At 44.9% G+C, this 18387-nt stretch overlaps 1 protein-coding gene across 6 annotated transcripts in view; it reads left to right on the top strand.

Annotated features, from left to right (window-relative positions):
• LOC118290068 (kelch-like protein 29) overlaps nucleotides 1-18387 on the top strand; it is a 192074-nt gene that overhangs the window by 149251 nt on the left and 24436 nt on the right. For all 6 annotated transcript variants that reach the window (XM_035617404.2, XM_035617406.2, XM_035617405.2 and 3 more), the window contains 2 exons: nucleotides 10196-10378; nucleotides 12233-12413. In XM_035617404.2, coding sequence (XP_035473297.1) covers nucleotides 10196-10378; nucleotides 12233-12413 — 364 coding nt within the window. The remainder of the gene's footprint in view (nucleotides 1-10195; nucleotides 10379-12232; nucleotides 12414-18387) is intronic.

Genomic DNA, 18387 nt, shown 5'->3' with positions numbered 1-18387 from the left:
GTTGATTTTTATATCATTCGCCCTGGCATGTAACCACGGTGAGCTCCGTGTGCAGAGTTAATGGAAACAGTTTTGTAATGAACTCGTACAACAGTGCTGGACAACATTTGGACAAAGCTGTTTCCCTCACAGAATCACAGCAAGGCAGGAGTCATAAACCTTTAACCACCGTGACATAAAGTTTATTTGTGAGTTGCCCCGCTGACTGGAAATGAGACGGTCCTCGGTTGCGTTTTGCACCTATTTTGCATTCTGGAGCCTTTAATTGAGTAGATGGTGTACCCATTGACTTTATTAGATTGATAATTAGGGGCCAAAAAGATTTCCAGTTTGACAATTAAAAACAATTTCAAATTTAAAGAACGCTTAGCATGCTTGGGTTTGTAATTTGTGTTGGTGTGTGTGCAGGTGGCATTATTGTCAATTTTTTTTTAAACATTATGTGACTTTCATGTTATTACTGTCATTTTCTGCTGTACTGGTGAACTCATCAGGAAGGCAGAGCCGAGTTCTGTTGGCCAGAAAGGAATCATGGGTGAAATGAAAACTGTGAGTGTCTCATAATGAATCCACAGTGTTTTGCAGTAGTGTATGCGTAACCATTAGCTGTTAATTGGTTAATTAGAGTGTGGATGTGCATCTGATTAGCTGTCATTAGACTTTCCAGGGGATCGGGGGGATTAAACAGCCGCTGGGTGCTGGGAGTTTACTCGCAAATCGTTTTTTGTCATAAGTCATAAGATGCGCTCTGACGTACATTATGTGTGTGTGTGTGTGTTGCTCTTTAGGAGCAAGGAGAAAAGTTTTCTTGGGAAAACATGGTTGTCATGCACCTGCACGCGCCCCGACAAACCCATACATCACGTTCCCATTTCCTCCTCTCTACGTGTGTCGCTGGGCTCGGCGAAGAGGAGGGTGGAGAGGAGAGCACCGGGGCAAACTGTTAACTCAACTCAGCCAAGTGGAATAGCACTCAGACAAATGAGCTGTAATGACTAGGAGACACAGGGGTCCAGCTCGGCTCACACTTTCTCTCTCGCGCTTACACACACACACACACACACACACACACACACTGTTAAACCTTTAAGTACATACACTGTGTAAAGGACCTTAAACAGTAGCTCTACTCTTTCTTAGTCTGGTCTTTCTCTCCGTCTACTTCATCATCTGCAATAAAGCAATCATGACTCTCAAGGCGGAAAAGCACCAAACAGTAGCAAACGCACAGCAGCAGCATTAGGGGCAATAGAGATTAGACTTTGAAGGATGTAGCACAAAAATCCCTTAGCCAGTCTCTGTGTTCCCCCCTTCCTCTAATGATCCATGTCTCTCATATATAGTATAGGTATAGTAACTAAGGAACTTTTAAACATTTAAAAAATGTGTAATACAGTAATGTTTGATATGTGCGTAACTCTGCACATTGTGAAATCTGACCACATTTAAACCCTCTTTACTACGGTAACATTGGTTTGCTTGGAGTATCCTGCTCAAGAGAAACATTATTTTCTTATGGTTAAGTATTTATCATTCCCAAGAAACAAAGCCTAAAAAAAATTCTTTAAATCTTAGTTTTCTAACCCTTACGTTAAGAAATCATTTACTACGCTGCATAATGCAAGACGACTCAACGGGACTTCACTAGAGTCATGTTTTATTTGCTATTATTCTTATTGATCAAAGGTGATGATTAGTGCAGGTGGGCTCAGAGTCCGAGTGGTTGTCCAGTTCAGAAAACAAAAAGCCCGTCAGTCCCTTAACCCCAGCTCTGACTGCGTGTTCCCCCTAGCTTCCTGAACCAGCAGGGCTGTCGCTGTAACACATTTTGGAGTTCTCCGTGTTTCAATATATCGGAGATGAAAGCTTTGTAACTGATCAACACTTTGGATTTACTCTTGGATCTCCTGGGCTCCACTCCAGCTGTTTGAGCCGCTGACTGTCATCCAGTTAGGCATTTCAGGCAGGAGTGCGTTCCCCGCTCACCGAAATGAAGTAGTGCAGCAGCAGGCGTTCGGGTCGCGCAGCGGGAACGAGAGAAAAAAACATAATTCTCCGCCTTACAATAATCGGTGAACCATCAAAAGCATTTCGAAGGCGTCTGTGGAGATTCTGGTTCATCCAGGTGGCAGTCATCCACAGGCTGCTGAATCAGGAACAACTGGACTTGGTTGTGGTTTCTTGAAGACGTTTCACCTCTCATCTAAGAGGCTCCTTCGGTTCTGATATCTTGAGATCAAATATTTGCACGATAATTGCTTTGAATTGGATATATTATCCTCTTCAATTCTTTGTCTAAAAGATGGAGGATCCAAATGTGAATTGTGTTTACTGTGGGGTCTACTGTATGTAAAGTGACTGCCTTGTATTAACTTTAAGACAGATAATAAGCTTGTCTCACATCCTCAGCAACATTTGAGCGACGTGCCGCTGCTCCACTCTCGGGGGCTGTTTCTGAAACGAAGTGGCCTTGTGTCTTATGATGTCGAGCTCTGATGGGTAATGTTGTTAAATATGTCATGTGACATCGCAGCTGTGTCGCTGGTTAATTTATGGTAAATTGTACAATTGCAGATATGCTCCAAGCTAGATTCCTGGTATGCTTACTTTGCATTCGAGTTTCACCCTCTCTCAACTGATTTATTCAGTCAATTTCAATTTTACAAAAACAAACTTTTCCTTCCAGGCTTGACGCCCCTGCAAGAATATTTTTTTATATCTGCTTGATCACTCCTCATTCACAAATTGGTGTTTTGGTGTTATAGATTAATCAGTTACAGCTCCCTGTAACAAGATTTCTTTTTTCTACCAAAACTGAGATCCTAACCCTGGCGTGTGCTACAGCAGGATTGGAGTGGCTCCCTGAATTACTCTGGAAATGTTGAAATCAAACGTTATTGACCATTTTACATTCCTGCGGCATAAGGCAAGCCCAGTGAAACAGCGTGCTGGTTCTGTGGTGGTTTTAAAATGGCTGCATTTCATTATGTCAGCCCACACAATAGCTTGGCTGGCGGCCACACAGTGTGGAGATAATAAAACCCGGCTGTTCTGCGAGGTCCAAAGCCCTAAGGGGCGACACTCATCTACACGTTCACACCTTCACCGGCCAGCCCGCTCCTTCGGAGAGTGGCCGCGGCGGAACACCGCCACCACCGCGGCAAATGAAGGAGAACAAGATTCACACCTTGTGAGGGGAGCATGAATGATCATCAGATGACTTTCCTCTCAAGTCTGCCACCCACTGCTTCTGGCTCAGGCCTGATTAACACTGTCTTTTTGGACACCCCAACATTTTCTCGACTGTTCCTCGTCAGTGGCTCTCTCTCTCTCTCTCTCCCTCGCTCTCGCTCTCTCTCTCTCTCCCTCTCTCTCTCTCTCTCCCTCTCATCCAATAATTGAATTTATTTGTCATCCTTTCTCTCCGGTTGCTCATCCTCAATGCTAAGCATTAAGCAAGGTGGCGGCGACGAGGAAAGCTGTCAGCAGTTTGGAGAGACGATTATAAGCTTTGTGTTTTTTTATGTCAGGACTTTGTTGATTACTGTCCTGCTCCGTGTGATTATTCAGCCCGGTTTGACTCGCGGAGCCAATGCGGCGTGAGATTACTCTGTTTCACCTCTCAAACTGGGAAAGCAGGATGCGGGGGAATGTGCCAGAAATGTCTTAATCGATCAAAGTGAGGAGTGCCCTTCAGCGGATCCTCTCCTCCGATGTTATTTCTGGAGTCAGAGATTGTATTCGAGGGAAGAAAGGAGAGCGAGTGAACGGGAGAGAGAGAGAGAGAGAGAGAGAGAGAAAGTTGGATGCAGCTATCCACTGGAGGATTGCGAGTATGAGTTTCTGATATTCGCAGGGCTTATCAGTGAAATCTCGAGCAAACACATGGCTCTTGGCTCATAAATGTAACATGGGGGCAGTAAATCCAGATTAGATAACCTTTGGTCTAAATGTCTGCAGGAGCTGTAGCCAAAATTAAGGTTACGTCCGTTTGACCTTTTGACTACTGAGTACTGTCAGGCTGAGTTACCGAGGAGGAAGAAAGGAGCATGCGGGGCGGAGGGAGGGGGGCTGGGGCTGGGTGAACGATCACTCCGGCTGTTGCCAGAAAACTTGACTCATTCTGTTCCTGTGTAGCTGCAGTTCGTGCTCAGACCCGAAGCGAGCAGCTTTTACAGGAACATGGATCAGCCTCAGCAGCTCGCATAGCACATCTGGCACTTTGACCTGCTGTACCTGCTGCAAGGCGGGAGAGCTATTTCTCATCCAATATTCAGCAGACAGACTGAAGCTGCTTAGAGCTTTATCACTGCTACTGTTTGCTGATGGTGCAGATCTGGTCGGTACGACCAGCGTGTGCATGTGTGTGCCTGAATCCTTCAAATCACAATGTTTGCAATTCAGATACTGCAAGGTTTGAAGGGGCCAGTTCTGCTCATTCATTTTCTCACACTCGTCCAGTTGTGCCTCGTTGTGCTGATACACATTTTTTTCCCCTTTTTGGGTTCGTTTTCATGCCAAGATTTTCAGATATCTGTCCCTTTAGATTTATGTCACTTTAACATATGCAACAGGAACATCTCTTTCCACCGACAGTGTCCCTGAAACTCTGGAAAATCAGTTCTCTGACGGACTATTTCTTGAGTAGAAATTTGTTCCACCAAAGCTAGATATGCAGATTAGTCTGAGTGCTGCGGACCCTGTCTGGTAAAAGACGCAATACTGTTGAGTTATTTTTTTAATGTAATTTCTTTTGTGTGCATGACAATGCTGTAAGGAACACAAACCCAATTCAATCACTTCCATTGTTTTGGGGTAGAAATCCCAGAGACAAGTAACTCAAAACTTTGCATGGCTAGATATCACTAAATGTTTGTCTTCACCTACAAGTACAACAATCACAGCAGCTCGGGTTTTTTGCCCAACAGACAAATAACAAACTGCACCAAAACCCTGCCACACAAATGCGCACACACTCACACAAACAAACAATCCAAATCATGCACATTAAGACACACTGCATCCTTCCCGGACCCTGACATTATTTGGGAGCCTTTGGCCCCCTGATCCTCACCGTTGCAAATTAACACCCTGGGAGAGAAATCATAGGATTACAAAAGGGAGAAAAAAAGCAAAAGAGAGAGAAGCAGCTGAGATAAGAGGAAATGGTTATGGACCAGCAGTGAGATATAAATGGCTCTGAGCTCTGAGAGACAGACTGCCGGTGTCACTTTGGCTGTGATACCCACTGAGTAAAAGCCCTAGTTAAACACTTCATGGGTAAATTTACACATATATATTTATACAGGTGACGTCATTTTTTTTCTCATCAGAATAGAATAGGCGGTTGTTTTTCATCGTCATCCATAGTTCCTGTGATTTATCTGTTAAATATCTGTCTTTGGACCAACTTAGTTTCCTTCAGGACTATCATAAAGTTAAAGAGTAGTAAAAAAAAACACCTCATAATCTCTGTGCATGGATTATTCGAGACATGTACATTTTTGGTAAAGTACACCATTCAGTTAAAGCCACTGCAGACTTCTCTGTTTAAATCTGTACTTGGCATAAAGAAGGGGGATACAGTACAGCCCTATCTTACACCCGACGCAGAGCGACACAAGTGTATTTGCTCGTTTCAGACTGATACAGTTTTCTGAGTGCCCAGTACCAAATTGTATAGATGCAATCAAAAGTTGTTTTCAGACACAAATCCCCCAAAAATATCTAGAAAATTAGTTCCCGGCCATTTTCCAGAGTTTGCCGATCACATATGAAGAAAGGCCAAAGGCGCCTGGGTCAAGCATGCAGCAGGTAGGACATGACGGCCACTCGCTCGCCCTGAACCCCCCGCAGATTGTCCTGCTGTATTCTCACATGTTGTAATTCTATACCGTTAATATTTTGTGAATTCACTATACTTTACAGTAGAAGTTGCTACAATATTCATCAGGTTAACTGCTCACTGTTACACATTGAGAGCTCATGCATAATGCAATAACTTAGTAAAAGAACTTGGAATTTGTAGGGTTGCAACTGCAGTTCAAACCAGTTTCCATGAAGGAAATCCGACTCTCAGCTAATCTCATCTTGCGAGGTTGATACCTAGCCGCTGTGCGAATGAGCGAGGGATTGATTTCTCAGATTTAACCCTACTGAGTAATTCCCAAGAGTTACCCTGAGTACTTTTGGTTCAATGTTACCCATGCAAAGCCGTGCACTGTACCCACAAGTGTGGCTGGTTAAAGTAAGGTCACAACGGCTGGAACAGTTGGGTAAAAGGTGCGTGAAAAGGAGAAAATATATTGGTAAAACAGTGGGAAAAGACTTGAGGAGAAAAAAGAGTGATAGAGCCAAGTCTCCCCTTGGGTTGGCAGAGAGAGAGAGAGAGAGAGAGCATGAAAGAGGGATGTGTTCACCGCAGGGGGAAAAAGAAGAGGAATAAGGGAAGCAGGGTCGCAGCATGGGGCAGAGAGCAGGGAGACACATAACAAGGTGAGATAAGGCCCAGCGTAAGTGGAGACGACACAATCTTTCCGTTCTGTCTTCATCTTCCCATCAGCCTCTTCTTCCTTCCCAAGTGACTGTTCATCCGTGTGTGTCTGTCGTTGTGCATGTGTCTACAGTCGGGATCCAGCTTGTTCGAGCACGGCGTGGAACATGGGCGGCGTGCTCCGGTCACAGATCGGTTTCATTTAGTGGAGTTGGGCGGAAGCAGCACGCAGGAAACTGTCAGCGTGTGTGCGTGTGTCACGCCCCGCGGGTGAATCGACTTCAGTTTAAGATTCAACCCTTACTCAACCCTGTCCATCATTCGGAAGACATACTCTTTCTTTTCTTTCTTTTTTTGCCAAACAAGTCACAGCTTGCGATGAGCGGTTTGATAGAATACAAATCCAGATGTTGTCCTCGCAGTCATGCTCCCATACTGCTTCATGAAGTCACCGCTCTAACTCTCCATTCCAATTACTCACACAGCCATAATCATAATTATTCTGATTCATTTTTTTTTTACTATTCAAGTGGATAAAACCCATTGGAGCCTGCGTCTTGCCACCTAAGAAATCTGATTTATGCCTTTTTATATAGACAGGTTAAAAATGTAGCAGAAATATAACAAAAGAGGTCCGAAACAATCAGGAGAAGGAGACATTCTCTCCCCAAATTGTCATGGGTATAAACTCTGACCAGGAAAGAAAAAAACAAGAGCTGTCAAGACTTGCTTATTCCTTCATCCCCAACCGCTCGTCTCCATTCTTCGATCCTCCATCCCTTCATGCCTCTACCCAACTCCCATCAAACCTCCCACTGACTGACAGCCATCCCTGCGAGGCTTCGTTGTCTGAGAAAACTTGCACACATCTGCACACCCACACAACCATCTGATTCCAATGCCGTGACCCCCCCCCCCCCCGTCAGCGGTGCCCTTCTCCTGTTTTGTTGCGTTCTGACAGGCCGGTGTTGGGCTGCGTGAGCTTGTGAATGCGTTCAGGGCTTCAGGGGTCAGACTCGCGCAGCAGCCTCGGCGCCCAGATGTGGACTCGCCCTGACGTGTCTCACCAAGCGGAAAGCGCCGAGAACAACCCTGCATATGTGCACTAGGTGATAATAAAGACTCGCATGTGCACAGGCGCACAATCCGGCACGTTGAGGGCAGCATGTAGAATTGCTTAGGACGGCCTAATTAGACACTGCAGGGGTTCACATTGGTTTAGTGGAGAAGAAACAACAAAAGAAATGACCCATTTTCAGTTTGTCTTTTTAAAACATGTCCTCTCTACATTTTAGGTTGAAAATGGAGGAATTAAACAAATCCGCAGCCTCAGGAGAAGCAGTGTTTGTCCATCTTCCGCGTGTTTTTAAGATAGAATAAAATGTAATATCTCTTCTTGAATGGTATGAACCTGCACAGATATTAAACCAAATTTAAAACAGTCAAAGTTTGATTGACATGCAGGGGGGGAAGAAAAAATCCCCAAACCTCTCAGACACAGACACACAATCTTTGCCAAGTTAATTGACACAACATCAACAAAATGGAACGGCTAAGAGGATGAAAGGAAATTAGATGAAACCAGATGGAATTTGTGATCCTACAAAGGCAGAGTCCAACTTTTCTTATCCAACGGAGTTGAAAAATAGTGTGCGATGAAGAGAAATGGAGTACAAATATGTAGAGCAAACCCGGGGAAGAACAATAGTGGAACAAAGTCAATATAATTAATGTGTGTGTGTGTGTGTGTGTGTGTGTGTGTGTGTGTGTGTGTGTGTGTGTGTGTGTGTGTGTGTGTGTGTGTGTGTGTGTGTGTGTGTGTGTGTGTGTGTGTGTGTGTGTGTGTGTGTGTGTGTGTGTGTGTGTCTGTGTGGTGGCTCATGAGAGGAAAGACAAACAGCCCGTTTTCACTTAATCATTTTTTTCAAAGAACCGCCGCTGTGGCTGACCGCGACCGTCCTATAAAACGTACACCCCTCATTTATTAGCCGCACATCCAAGGTCTGTTGGAGGTCTTCGGGGCCGTCCGAGGGGTGGCGTCGGGGGCCCGTGATGCCACGAAGCCGTGACAACTGGCCCATGATGGGCCAACGAGTTCAACTCTGATCTTTTTTTAAGCGACGCGCCAAGTTAGCACATTTTTCACGTGCTGCCAGAGAGGACGGCAAACCCCCGACGCCCTCTGTGTTTTGTCCATGACTTGTCCCTCTTTTAGCTTGTGTACCGGGACACCGTCACAGTTTCTCCCTGAGACGTCACTTTCTTTCCCCCGTGCTACGCAGAGGAGCACATTCTTAAAATCTCAGCGAGGAAAAAGAGCCGGCCGGCTCTAAGCTGTCCACTAAGTCTTAGCTGTGTGTCCACGGTGTGTCTGAGGTAGTGCTTACGGCTGTCCGTTTGCTCAGCCCAGGCAAAGCCCATTGTGGGGTTTTTTTCTTTTATCTTTCTCCTTGTTCACGCTTTTTCTTCTTCCCTTTCTGTTTTACCAGTTTTGGTCGAAAATGAGAAGCCTGAGGAAATAAAAATGAGATAGGGTTTTTTGTTTTTACTGAAACAAAAACGCAGAAGGATAAAAACAGGCACCTCTGGATGTGCATGAGAGGAGATCGTCTGTGTGGAAAAGTTATTGATCCAAGCAGATAAACCAGCGGTTAGTCTTGGTCTGGAGTGTATGAAGATTAGATCTCCCTCGCGCTCGTCCCTTGTTTCTCTCATTCTCTCTTCTTTTCCCTCCTCTCTCGCTCTCTCTCCCCACCTCACACTTGCTCCACCTCAACCCCCCCCCCCCCCCCCCCCCCCCCCCTCCTCCTCCTCCTCCTCCTCCTCCCTGGCTCCCATCCCTCTGCCCGCCTGCCTGCTGCTTACAAACACACAGCTCATTTCTGTCTGGCGGCTCGTCGTCTTGCCTCTGCTCACTGGTGCCTGCTGCTGAGGACTGAGAGGACCTGAGACGTGCATGTGGCAGCCCGCCAACCTGTTTGTGTGTGTGTTTTGGATCACTGGCGTCTTTATCCAGAATATGTGTGTGCGTGTGCATGTCTGAGAGCAGAGATCGGGTGAGAATTGCTGCACATGTTTCCAGTGTCGTGTAATCACACAAGGCCCTCGGTACACGCACGCGGGAGACGAGACACATCTCCACATATAAATTTACACAAATTGATTCTCTTGTATTGATTTTGTGATTCTCTAATATCCTGGCCAAACAGTGTGTGTTTCACGTGTGTGTGTGTGTTTGTGTGTGTGTGTGTGTGTGTGTGTGTGGACAGTAAATGTGCAGCGTAGTGCTTGTATCATAGAAGGAACATAGAATCGAGAGCTGCGCCACAACAAATAGCAGCCTCGTCAGTCTTGGTAATTAAGTTGCATCTGTGGCTTATTGCGTGGTGGTTTGTTGTCACGCAGCTCATCAAGGTTCTTGTCGGAAAATGAAAGGGTCTAAAGGAATTCTTTGATTGTTTCATTATTAAATGTTTGAAAATGTCACATTGGATTTAAAGGCCGTGTCTAAAATACTTAAATCATCATGCAACAAGCCAGGAGACGTTATGCTGCTGTTAACTGCAGCGCTGGGCGTCTCAATGGGGCTTTGATTCAGTCTTGGCTCTTATTAACCGGAGGAAACCCTGATGGCCTGCTCTCTCCTGTCTTCTTTGTTTTCTTTTCTCACACCACCCTCCTCCTGTTCTCTTTGTCCTCCAGGTGTAGCCGAGGTCATAGTTTTGGTGGGAGGGCGTCAGTCGATCGGGATGAACCAACGCTCCCTGACAGCAGTCACCTGTTTTAACCCCCAGAACAGTAAGTGGTACCCGCTGGCCAGCCTGCCTTTCTACGACCGCGAGTTCTTCAGTGTCATCTCGGCGGGAGACAACATCTACCTGTCAGGTGAGTTAAATCGCCCACTCCAGCCGCACAAATATAGCTCTACTGCCGCTGCGGCCGTTTAGTGGCACAGGGCAGGAGGACAGTGGAGCCCATCACTTCATCGCACTGCAGTAGAGAAAGGTTATCCCTGAAGCCAGGAACAGATTACACATATTAACTAAAATCATAATATTGTACAGGGTGTAAGTTACATTCAGTGAACGAAAAATCCACTTCAGTAACACTGAATTATCTGCTAAGGCTTGAACTTTTAAAGTTCAATCTTGATCTTGCAAACAGAAGTCGACAGAACAAAGTTGCCTCAAGCTTTAAATTGTTCATGAAAGCATCTACAGTTTCATAACAACAAAGCGGAACGATCATGTGATACGATCAAAAACTCTGGGATAGCCTTTTCCCGATCTTTAGGTCAGAATATTTCTGTCATCATAGATTTTTTGCTTTTTGGTTTGTTTGTCTGTTTGTTTTTTGAAAGGTTGAAGGTTAAATATGACACGATACTTGACACTCCTGAACTCTCCAGTGACCTTCACGAACAGTTAGCGTTGAAAGGCTGGCCGCCCTCGGGGCTCACTTATCAGTGGATTTGAAAGTTTTTCTCTTCCCAAGACTATAGACAACTTTGTCATTCTTTTCAGAAGAGCCCTTCTTGTATAAAATCTCTTCTATTTACCTTCTGTGGAGCAATTTAAAAAAAAAAAAAAAAAGCTAGACTTTTTCCGGTGTCTGGCTTTACAGTTGCTGCAGTGTTGTGCAGTTTATTTTGTTCCATAGTGGCACACTGTGCACTCTGTGACTCCCTCTGTGACACACCTTTGAGTTGCTCCTCCAGAGGTAGACCGAATTCCTCCCTCCATGGTCCATTTGTGCGAGAATCCTGCACGGCAATCAGACCTTGACATTGCACCGTGGAAATGCAACAGGATTTGTCCTGCGCGCACCTTTCCTCTCCCCTTTTTTCATATAAATGTAAATTTGTGTGTGGGCATTGGAACAGGTTTGTGCATGTGTCCGCCGGGAGTCAAGACAGCCGGTGGGGAAATCATAGGTGTTCTGGCGAGCCAATCGGCGGGCTCCGCTCTGTAACCTTCCTCACACCAGACCCAGGGACGCTGAGACACGGCCGGTGTTACATGTCAGACTACACAGCCAACAGGCTGTTTTAAAGAGAGAGAGCTAAAATAAGCACAGCTTTGCTGGCTGGCTGCTTTCACCAGTCAACACGGCAAAAAGAACTACTTTCAGTCATAGTCGTTCAAGTCTTTCACTTTTCCTAAAACTTAAACACAAACCATTCAGGAGTAAAAGGTCTCAATATTGAAAGGAGTTTTTTTTCAAAGAAAGAAATCTTCATCCATGATCCCTTGATGTCGACGTTTATTTTGCAAAATTTTGAGCCACAGGAAAACTTGGAGCCGGAATTTCGTCTTGCATTCTAAAGATGACAGTTGGTTTTGAAACACAACTTTCCGAAATGAAGACAATAGTCATCCTATTGTTTTTTGTATATAATATGATGAGACTCTTACTGTAAGTTTGATCAAATGTAATGAACGGATAAAGAGGTGGACAAGACTGAAGACTCCAGAATCAATCTAGTTGACAATGTTATGGTTATTAATTTCTCTTTCAGAGTGTAGGAGCTACTAGTTATGGGGAAGCCGACTACATATAACTTTATTTTAACATTAACTGTATATTAGGAAGAATCTTGAACTAGTGGAAAGTATACCTGTCCAGGAGGAGGGACTCTTTGTTCTTTGTTTCCTAGTTCCTATTGTGGAAACACCCTTGTAATCACCCTACATCTATTTCATAATATCTAATATTAAATAACCCTTGTATACATTTCAGGTGGTACCGAGTCGGGTGTGATGGTGGCCGATGTGTGGTGCTACATGTCCCTGTTGGACAACTGGAATCTGGTGTCGCGGATGACTGTGGCCCGCTGCAAACACAACAGTCTGGTGTACGATGGCAAACTCTACACCATTGGAGGCCTGGGTGTATCAGGGAACCTGGACCACGTGGAGAGGTAGGGGTCACGCCAAACTCGCCAGCAGCTTTTCCCTCGACACAACATACGCCAACAGCAGCTCTCAGCCGGGTGTACACTGCGCAGTCCCATACAGCTCTAAAAACTAATTCGACAGCCATCTCTGCGAGCACATGGACGATTTCACAGAAATTAATGTGTGGGGGGGGGATGCTGAGCGATCCGGGTTGAGCAAATAAATATTCACTCTGCGTGGTGTAACGTGGCAGATAGTGTGGCACGCAGCCGTGTGGCGCGGCAGATTGCAAAAGTGTTTGGACAGGTTTGTTAGCATTTTTCTGTGCGAGCCAAAGGTGCAGAGGAATGGAACTGAGCTGGTGCATATTAAATAGCCACAGCTGCGAGTGTTGGGGAGCGGGCTCCTCTTTACTTGTTTGCGAGTGGTGAGTGAGAGGCTCTGCTTTCAGAGCAGTGGTATACTTTGTCTGATTCTATCCACCTCAGCAATGACACTTCATCAACACTCCATTTGAAGGTCTTCCACTACGGCCTATTCAGCTGGGTCTTCCACTTCTGTGCTTCTCCACACATGTTGAAAATCTTCAGCACAAAAACCAGGTATCGACAATTGTCTCACTGTGTGTCATTAATTTCCTAGTGGCAAAAAAGTTGAATAGGGGTTGCTCAGATATCGGAATTGGTTTGATACCCTTTGACTTTTGTAATGCTGCTCCCCCATCTCTTATTTTTTTCTCTCCAACCCGGGCCGAGGCCTGACTTTCAGCGGGGAGAGGGGGCTGCCTCCCCCTGCACGGCAGAGCGAGATTAACCAAAGCAATCAAAAGAACATTACTGAGTATATTACAGCAGGCCGCTGCCGCTCATTACCTAGCAGCTCAATTGATCTCCAAAGCTGTTCGCAATGCACAACAGTCCTCCAAATGAAACAGCCTAATTTGATATTTCCCCGTAATGCTGCCATACAGTGTCGTTATGACAGGGGTAGATGGAATATTTTCCCCGTAATGGAAACGCATTTGATTCCTCTGTCTCTGAGCTGCTTAATTTGAGAGCTGCCGATGCATCTGGGGCATTCCGCGGCTCCGAAGAAATCAGCGCTTCGCCACGCGATGCGTTTGTATGTTTGTGCCCATGTGTGCATTTTTGTGCCGTCATGAAGCTTCTCGGAGGCAACTGGACTCAATTATCGGCACCGTAAAAACTTTAACCTACTTTGCCTCTCTCCAAGAACTGCCAGAGGCCTCTTCTGCCGCGTATTACTGCCCCTGCACTGCACTCTCGGAGGTTTGCATTGGCGAGGGAGAAATAACCCGCCAAACAAAATAGTTGGAGATTGGGAGAAAAATGTATGATGCTCGGGCTGAAAGTGAGCCATTTGTAACACAGGGTCATGGTTATTTTTTACTGGCCTTACCATGTAAAAGCTAAAAGGTCTCTCTATAAGCCGTTTGCAAAAATTGCCAGAGCAGGCAATAGGCTGGTTTCTAAGCAACCTGGGATTTTCTTTTAGTCTTTTTCAGAAACTGACATGTGGAACCAGTGTCCTAATTGAATCACAAGGCCTAATGACTCACTAATCTGGAATAAAATGAGAGGTCATAGGCAGGGACTTTATTGGTGTCCACTATTCATATAGCTAGTGTCTCTGCAGATATGAAATTGAAAGGTTCATGTGGTAATTTTTTACATAATGATTACAAAAGGCATTGGTAATTCCTTTTAAAACGTATTATATAGATAGTCTACCTTTTAATCAACTGGTAAAAATTTCGACCGTGGCCGCATACACTTTTATGCAGAACAGAGCATCCAACTGTATTTACTGTGGTCAAGGTGACGACTCCTACTGGGGAATAACAAAGATACTGTATAGGTTGGACACATTTTGCTTCCTGCAGGTAGAAACTTATCGGGTTTTGTATTATTGCATTATAAGTTTTGGTTAGGAGGAAGAAATTACACCTTCGGCATTGGTAATGTAAAATTTTCAATAAGAAACACATTATATGCTTGTAGCCAACTTATATACGCGGTGATATTTTCATAATTGAATAAGCCAAGTATTGCGGCTCGCACAACACTTGGATATCAGTACATGTGCCCCTTCAGGTATGGTTAATCCTTTCTTTGTTGAGTGTATGAAGCAAAACGAATGTGTTGGGTTGAAAACAACTTGCACTTGAAGGCTTTGCGGAGAAGTTGATTTTTCATTTTGATAAGGACAGAGTTGTCTGCCTCAAGCTTTTTTTTTTTTGAAAACCTGTTATTCATAAGGATGGAATGTGGCCAGTGAGCACAAACACCCGTGTTCATAATGAACATTTACACTCTTGAGTAACAGTCCAACCAAAACATGCATAAGTGAGTCTCAGCAGAATAATACCACTGACTATAAACAACATAAAATAAACAGACCGTAGATTCGTGACAAGGTTAAGTGTTTAAGAAGTTAATAAAACTATTTTAGTGCATAAAAATGCCTTTGGAGCCTTTTTTAAAAAATTAATAACATATTTGGTCACATCAACACTTTACTCACACTGAGGGGCTTTACTAATACAGCTTTACATGGTCTGATCTGACCAGTAGATCAAGGTATCACACTTAAGAAACTTCAGTGTCTGTTCAGTTTGTTAACTTCATGACTCTTCTTTATCAGGCCCGCAGCGATAAAGCAGTTTCACAGTAAACCGTGGCATGAAAATCGATTGGTTATCATACCATGTGCATTTGCTTATTACCGGTATTAAAGAATTAGAGAATCTCACCTGCACGTTTGCGTCGCCTCTCCTCCTCATCACTCATGCAGTTTAGAAAATTGCTGAGAGACGGGAGGCTACAATCACCAAAGCATCCTGCTCCAGAAAAGGAATTAAAATCAGCAACATGGGATTATTTTGGATATCCCACAAACTGAACGTGGGGTTGTCCTCAAGTAATGGATATTACAGTTTGCAAAAAAAATGTGCATGGCAAAACGTGTTCCCTCATCTTGTAGAACATCGTCTGTCTGTGCAAATCAAAGTAACATTTCGAACATTGGGCATACATTTGCAAACTGTAATTACCACTGGGTGACAATAACATAGGCTTGATACAACTTGCATCTCATGCTCAACAAAGCTAAACACGCTTTAAATGTCTTATCAAAATAGGGTGAGGGTAACTGACACCGTGACTGACGGACTGGGCTCCTAACAATAATGTATTCCGAGATAAGATGTTGAAACAACGTGAAGGGAACAGTAGCTGTTGCAAGGTTTGCATGTGAATATGCGCGTTTGTTATTGCATAGCGGAGGTAGAGAAATTTCAAAGATTAGGGAGGATTTGTGACTCCGCAGCAGATTTGTGAACAACAGGCAGCTGGTCTGTCAAATCAACCCAAAAGACAGGTGCTGTAACTCATTCACAATCTAAGCGGCTCGGGAAGAGCTCGGCAGATTAACGGCAGCAATTCATTTCACAAAAACTATTATCGGGAGTTTATTTAATTCACTCACTTTTTTTTTCTTTTTTCACAAGATAAGACACAAAAACAGATCATTTGTTTCAAAATGTTTACATCTTGAGAACTAATCTTCTGCAGAAACTGTCAAACTGATACATCTTCTTCCGTTTTGAACCACGGGAAAACCGCCAGTTGAAACCTCTTTTTTTAATTTTTAAAAAAATGTTACATTTTTCCAGACTTTAAATATGAAATATTACATGAATCTCATTGCCAAGAAAGAGTTGAAGATCACTTTCAGGGCCATTTGTGAAGGCATGTATTCATATCTGCTTTGATAAATGAGCCCCATTAAGTGCTGATCCTTTATTTTGTAGCTAACTACCAGATTTGGCATGTGTAGCTCTGCCGTGGGCCAAAACTCCTAATGACAGGCAACCGGTCCACAGAAGGAGTCAACTCTGGCCGGTGGTGATAAGGAAACAGTTACTCGAGCCTTGTTTTGTCACCTCCGCACAAGGAGGAAGAAGAGCTGCACGGGCGTGAAGTGCAGTTTAACATGGAAAGCCTGATAACAACAATCATTAGTCTGTGCATGTATGTATTGTTTGATGTGCAGATAGTTGGTGGGGACTGTATCTGAAGGCTGGGGAGTGGCGTGGAGCGGCGCAACAGCCAGAGTCGATTTTCTCCGCTCATGGCGTGATTAATGCGAAGATTGTTTACACACGGCCAATTTTTTTATTTTTTTCCCCCATTGTGTATGCGTCTGCATTTCGGTGCTCACTTATGTGTTCCTGTACCCATTGCTCCCTGAGTATATGTACATATGTTTGCCGCTGTGCGCGCACTTTGTGTTTATTTTTGCGTGTCAGCGTATATCTACGCCCGGCCTGAGACAAGGTCTCTCCCCTCGCACTCGCTCACTGGCTCCTAATTTGCAGTCCTTTCCTGCCTCCCCTCACTTCTCATCTCTCCATCCATCTCACTGAGGGTTTCACGCTCCTGACCGTGAAATTCACCCACACTCACAATTATGTCTTCAATCAGAGCCATCTCAAAGCTGGTAGGATGCAGCCTTTTCTTTGGGAGCGGCGGGAGGTCCAAATCAACACTCGGCGGACTGAGCAGCCTTACTCCGCTCTCCGATCCCCGCACTAATGACTGACAGATTTTAGGGATGGGAGCAGTGGAGTTCGGGAGGCTTTTAACTTGCAATCAGGTACCCTGGGCCCACATGCTCCTCAGCATGTTGATCCATCAGCAAACCAATATGATTGCAGATATTGAATAATTCATGGGTGTCTAATGATGTGTCAATCACAGATGGTTTTGTTTTATTTATTGCACACTATGCATAGGTTTGTGAGTCCTCCAAGCTCTATTGCGAGTTAATATTGCATGAAGACTATTAGGGACACGAAATTGGGTACAGCAACTATTTTTTCCTCGTCAGGGATGGTGCACTGTTTGGCTGGAGGAGCGGGGAGCAATTTGCAAAGATCCTGTTCTCTGGCTCTTTTTTTATGACCTTTCAAATTGCAGTATGTAAACAAGTGCCCATCAAATCTGTGTAGAAGGCTCCGCCGTTCATGCGTCGTTTTTCAGGTTCATTAACTGGCACATTTAGTGTTGGAGAATGTGTGAGTGTCCTTGCGCCGCGTCTTGTTTATCCAAGCATTATTTGTCTCGTACTGAATCTCAGCATCGTTGTTTTTTTCCATCTCTGTGGAGGTTGTCGATTTCCTCCGGAGCTGTCAGCCTATCTCTGACTCAACTAATGCCTTTATCCTTCTCTCAACACAACACCTCTATCTTTTTCTTGACTTTTACTTTTTCAATTAAGCGCAGTCGTACGTCTGACCAGCACAATGGGCCATTTCTCAAGAGTGTTGGCTTGGTGCGACGCAGGGAGGCGAATGGTAATGCATCGGCAAACTTGCGGAGGAGCAGTGAATGGCTCCCGGGAAATGTCATCAAACCAGGACATGAGCGAGAACAACCGCGAGATGGAGATTCCAGTTGGAGGTCTCATCATGCCGCACGCTGCCCACAGTTGAAGTCTTTTGTGGGCTGCACTTTGAAGCGACGAGTCTTTAAGTGCTTGATGGCGACGGGTGGGTGTGCACGCTGGGGTGCCACTCACCCAGAGAAAGTTCCCCTTCTGTGGGACACCAAGGGTGGGAGAGAAGACCCCAAGTCCCATTCATAAGAAGGAAGAAGCTCCGGCTGGTCATGTGAGTTTTGCTGAGGCAGGGTGTCCCTCCTGGCTGCCCCTATGGGCGTGATGGGCTCCTTTGTCTGTCAGGTAAAAGCAGCCAGAAAGAGATCACCGTCAGTCCAAGCTCTGGGTCTCGCTGCCCTGAATGCAGACGCATTTCAAACACACACTGTACATGTGGACAGGCCGCTCTCGCACACATACAACACGACTCAGAGATAAAACTCCTCTTTTGTCCATCCCCGCTCCCTGCCCAACAGCACTCTCTTTTGGAGACAGTGGGGAAATAATCAACAGGGTGGAGATGCGGATGACAACGGA

Source organism: Scophthalmus maximus, chromosome 18 (genome assembly GCF_022379125.1).
Source record: "Scophthalmus maximus strain ysfricsl-2021 chromosome 18, ASM2237912v1, whole genome shotgun sequence".
In the NCBI taxonomy this organism is placed as follows: Eukaryota; Metazoa; Chordata; class Actinopteri; order Pleuronectiformes; family Scophthalmidae; genus Scophthalmus; species Scophthalmus maximus.
Note: the sequence above shows the minus strand (reverse complement) of the source record. Positions and strands in the feature narration are given on the sequence as shown.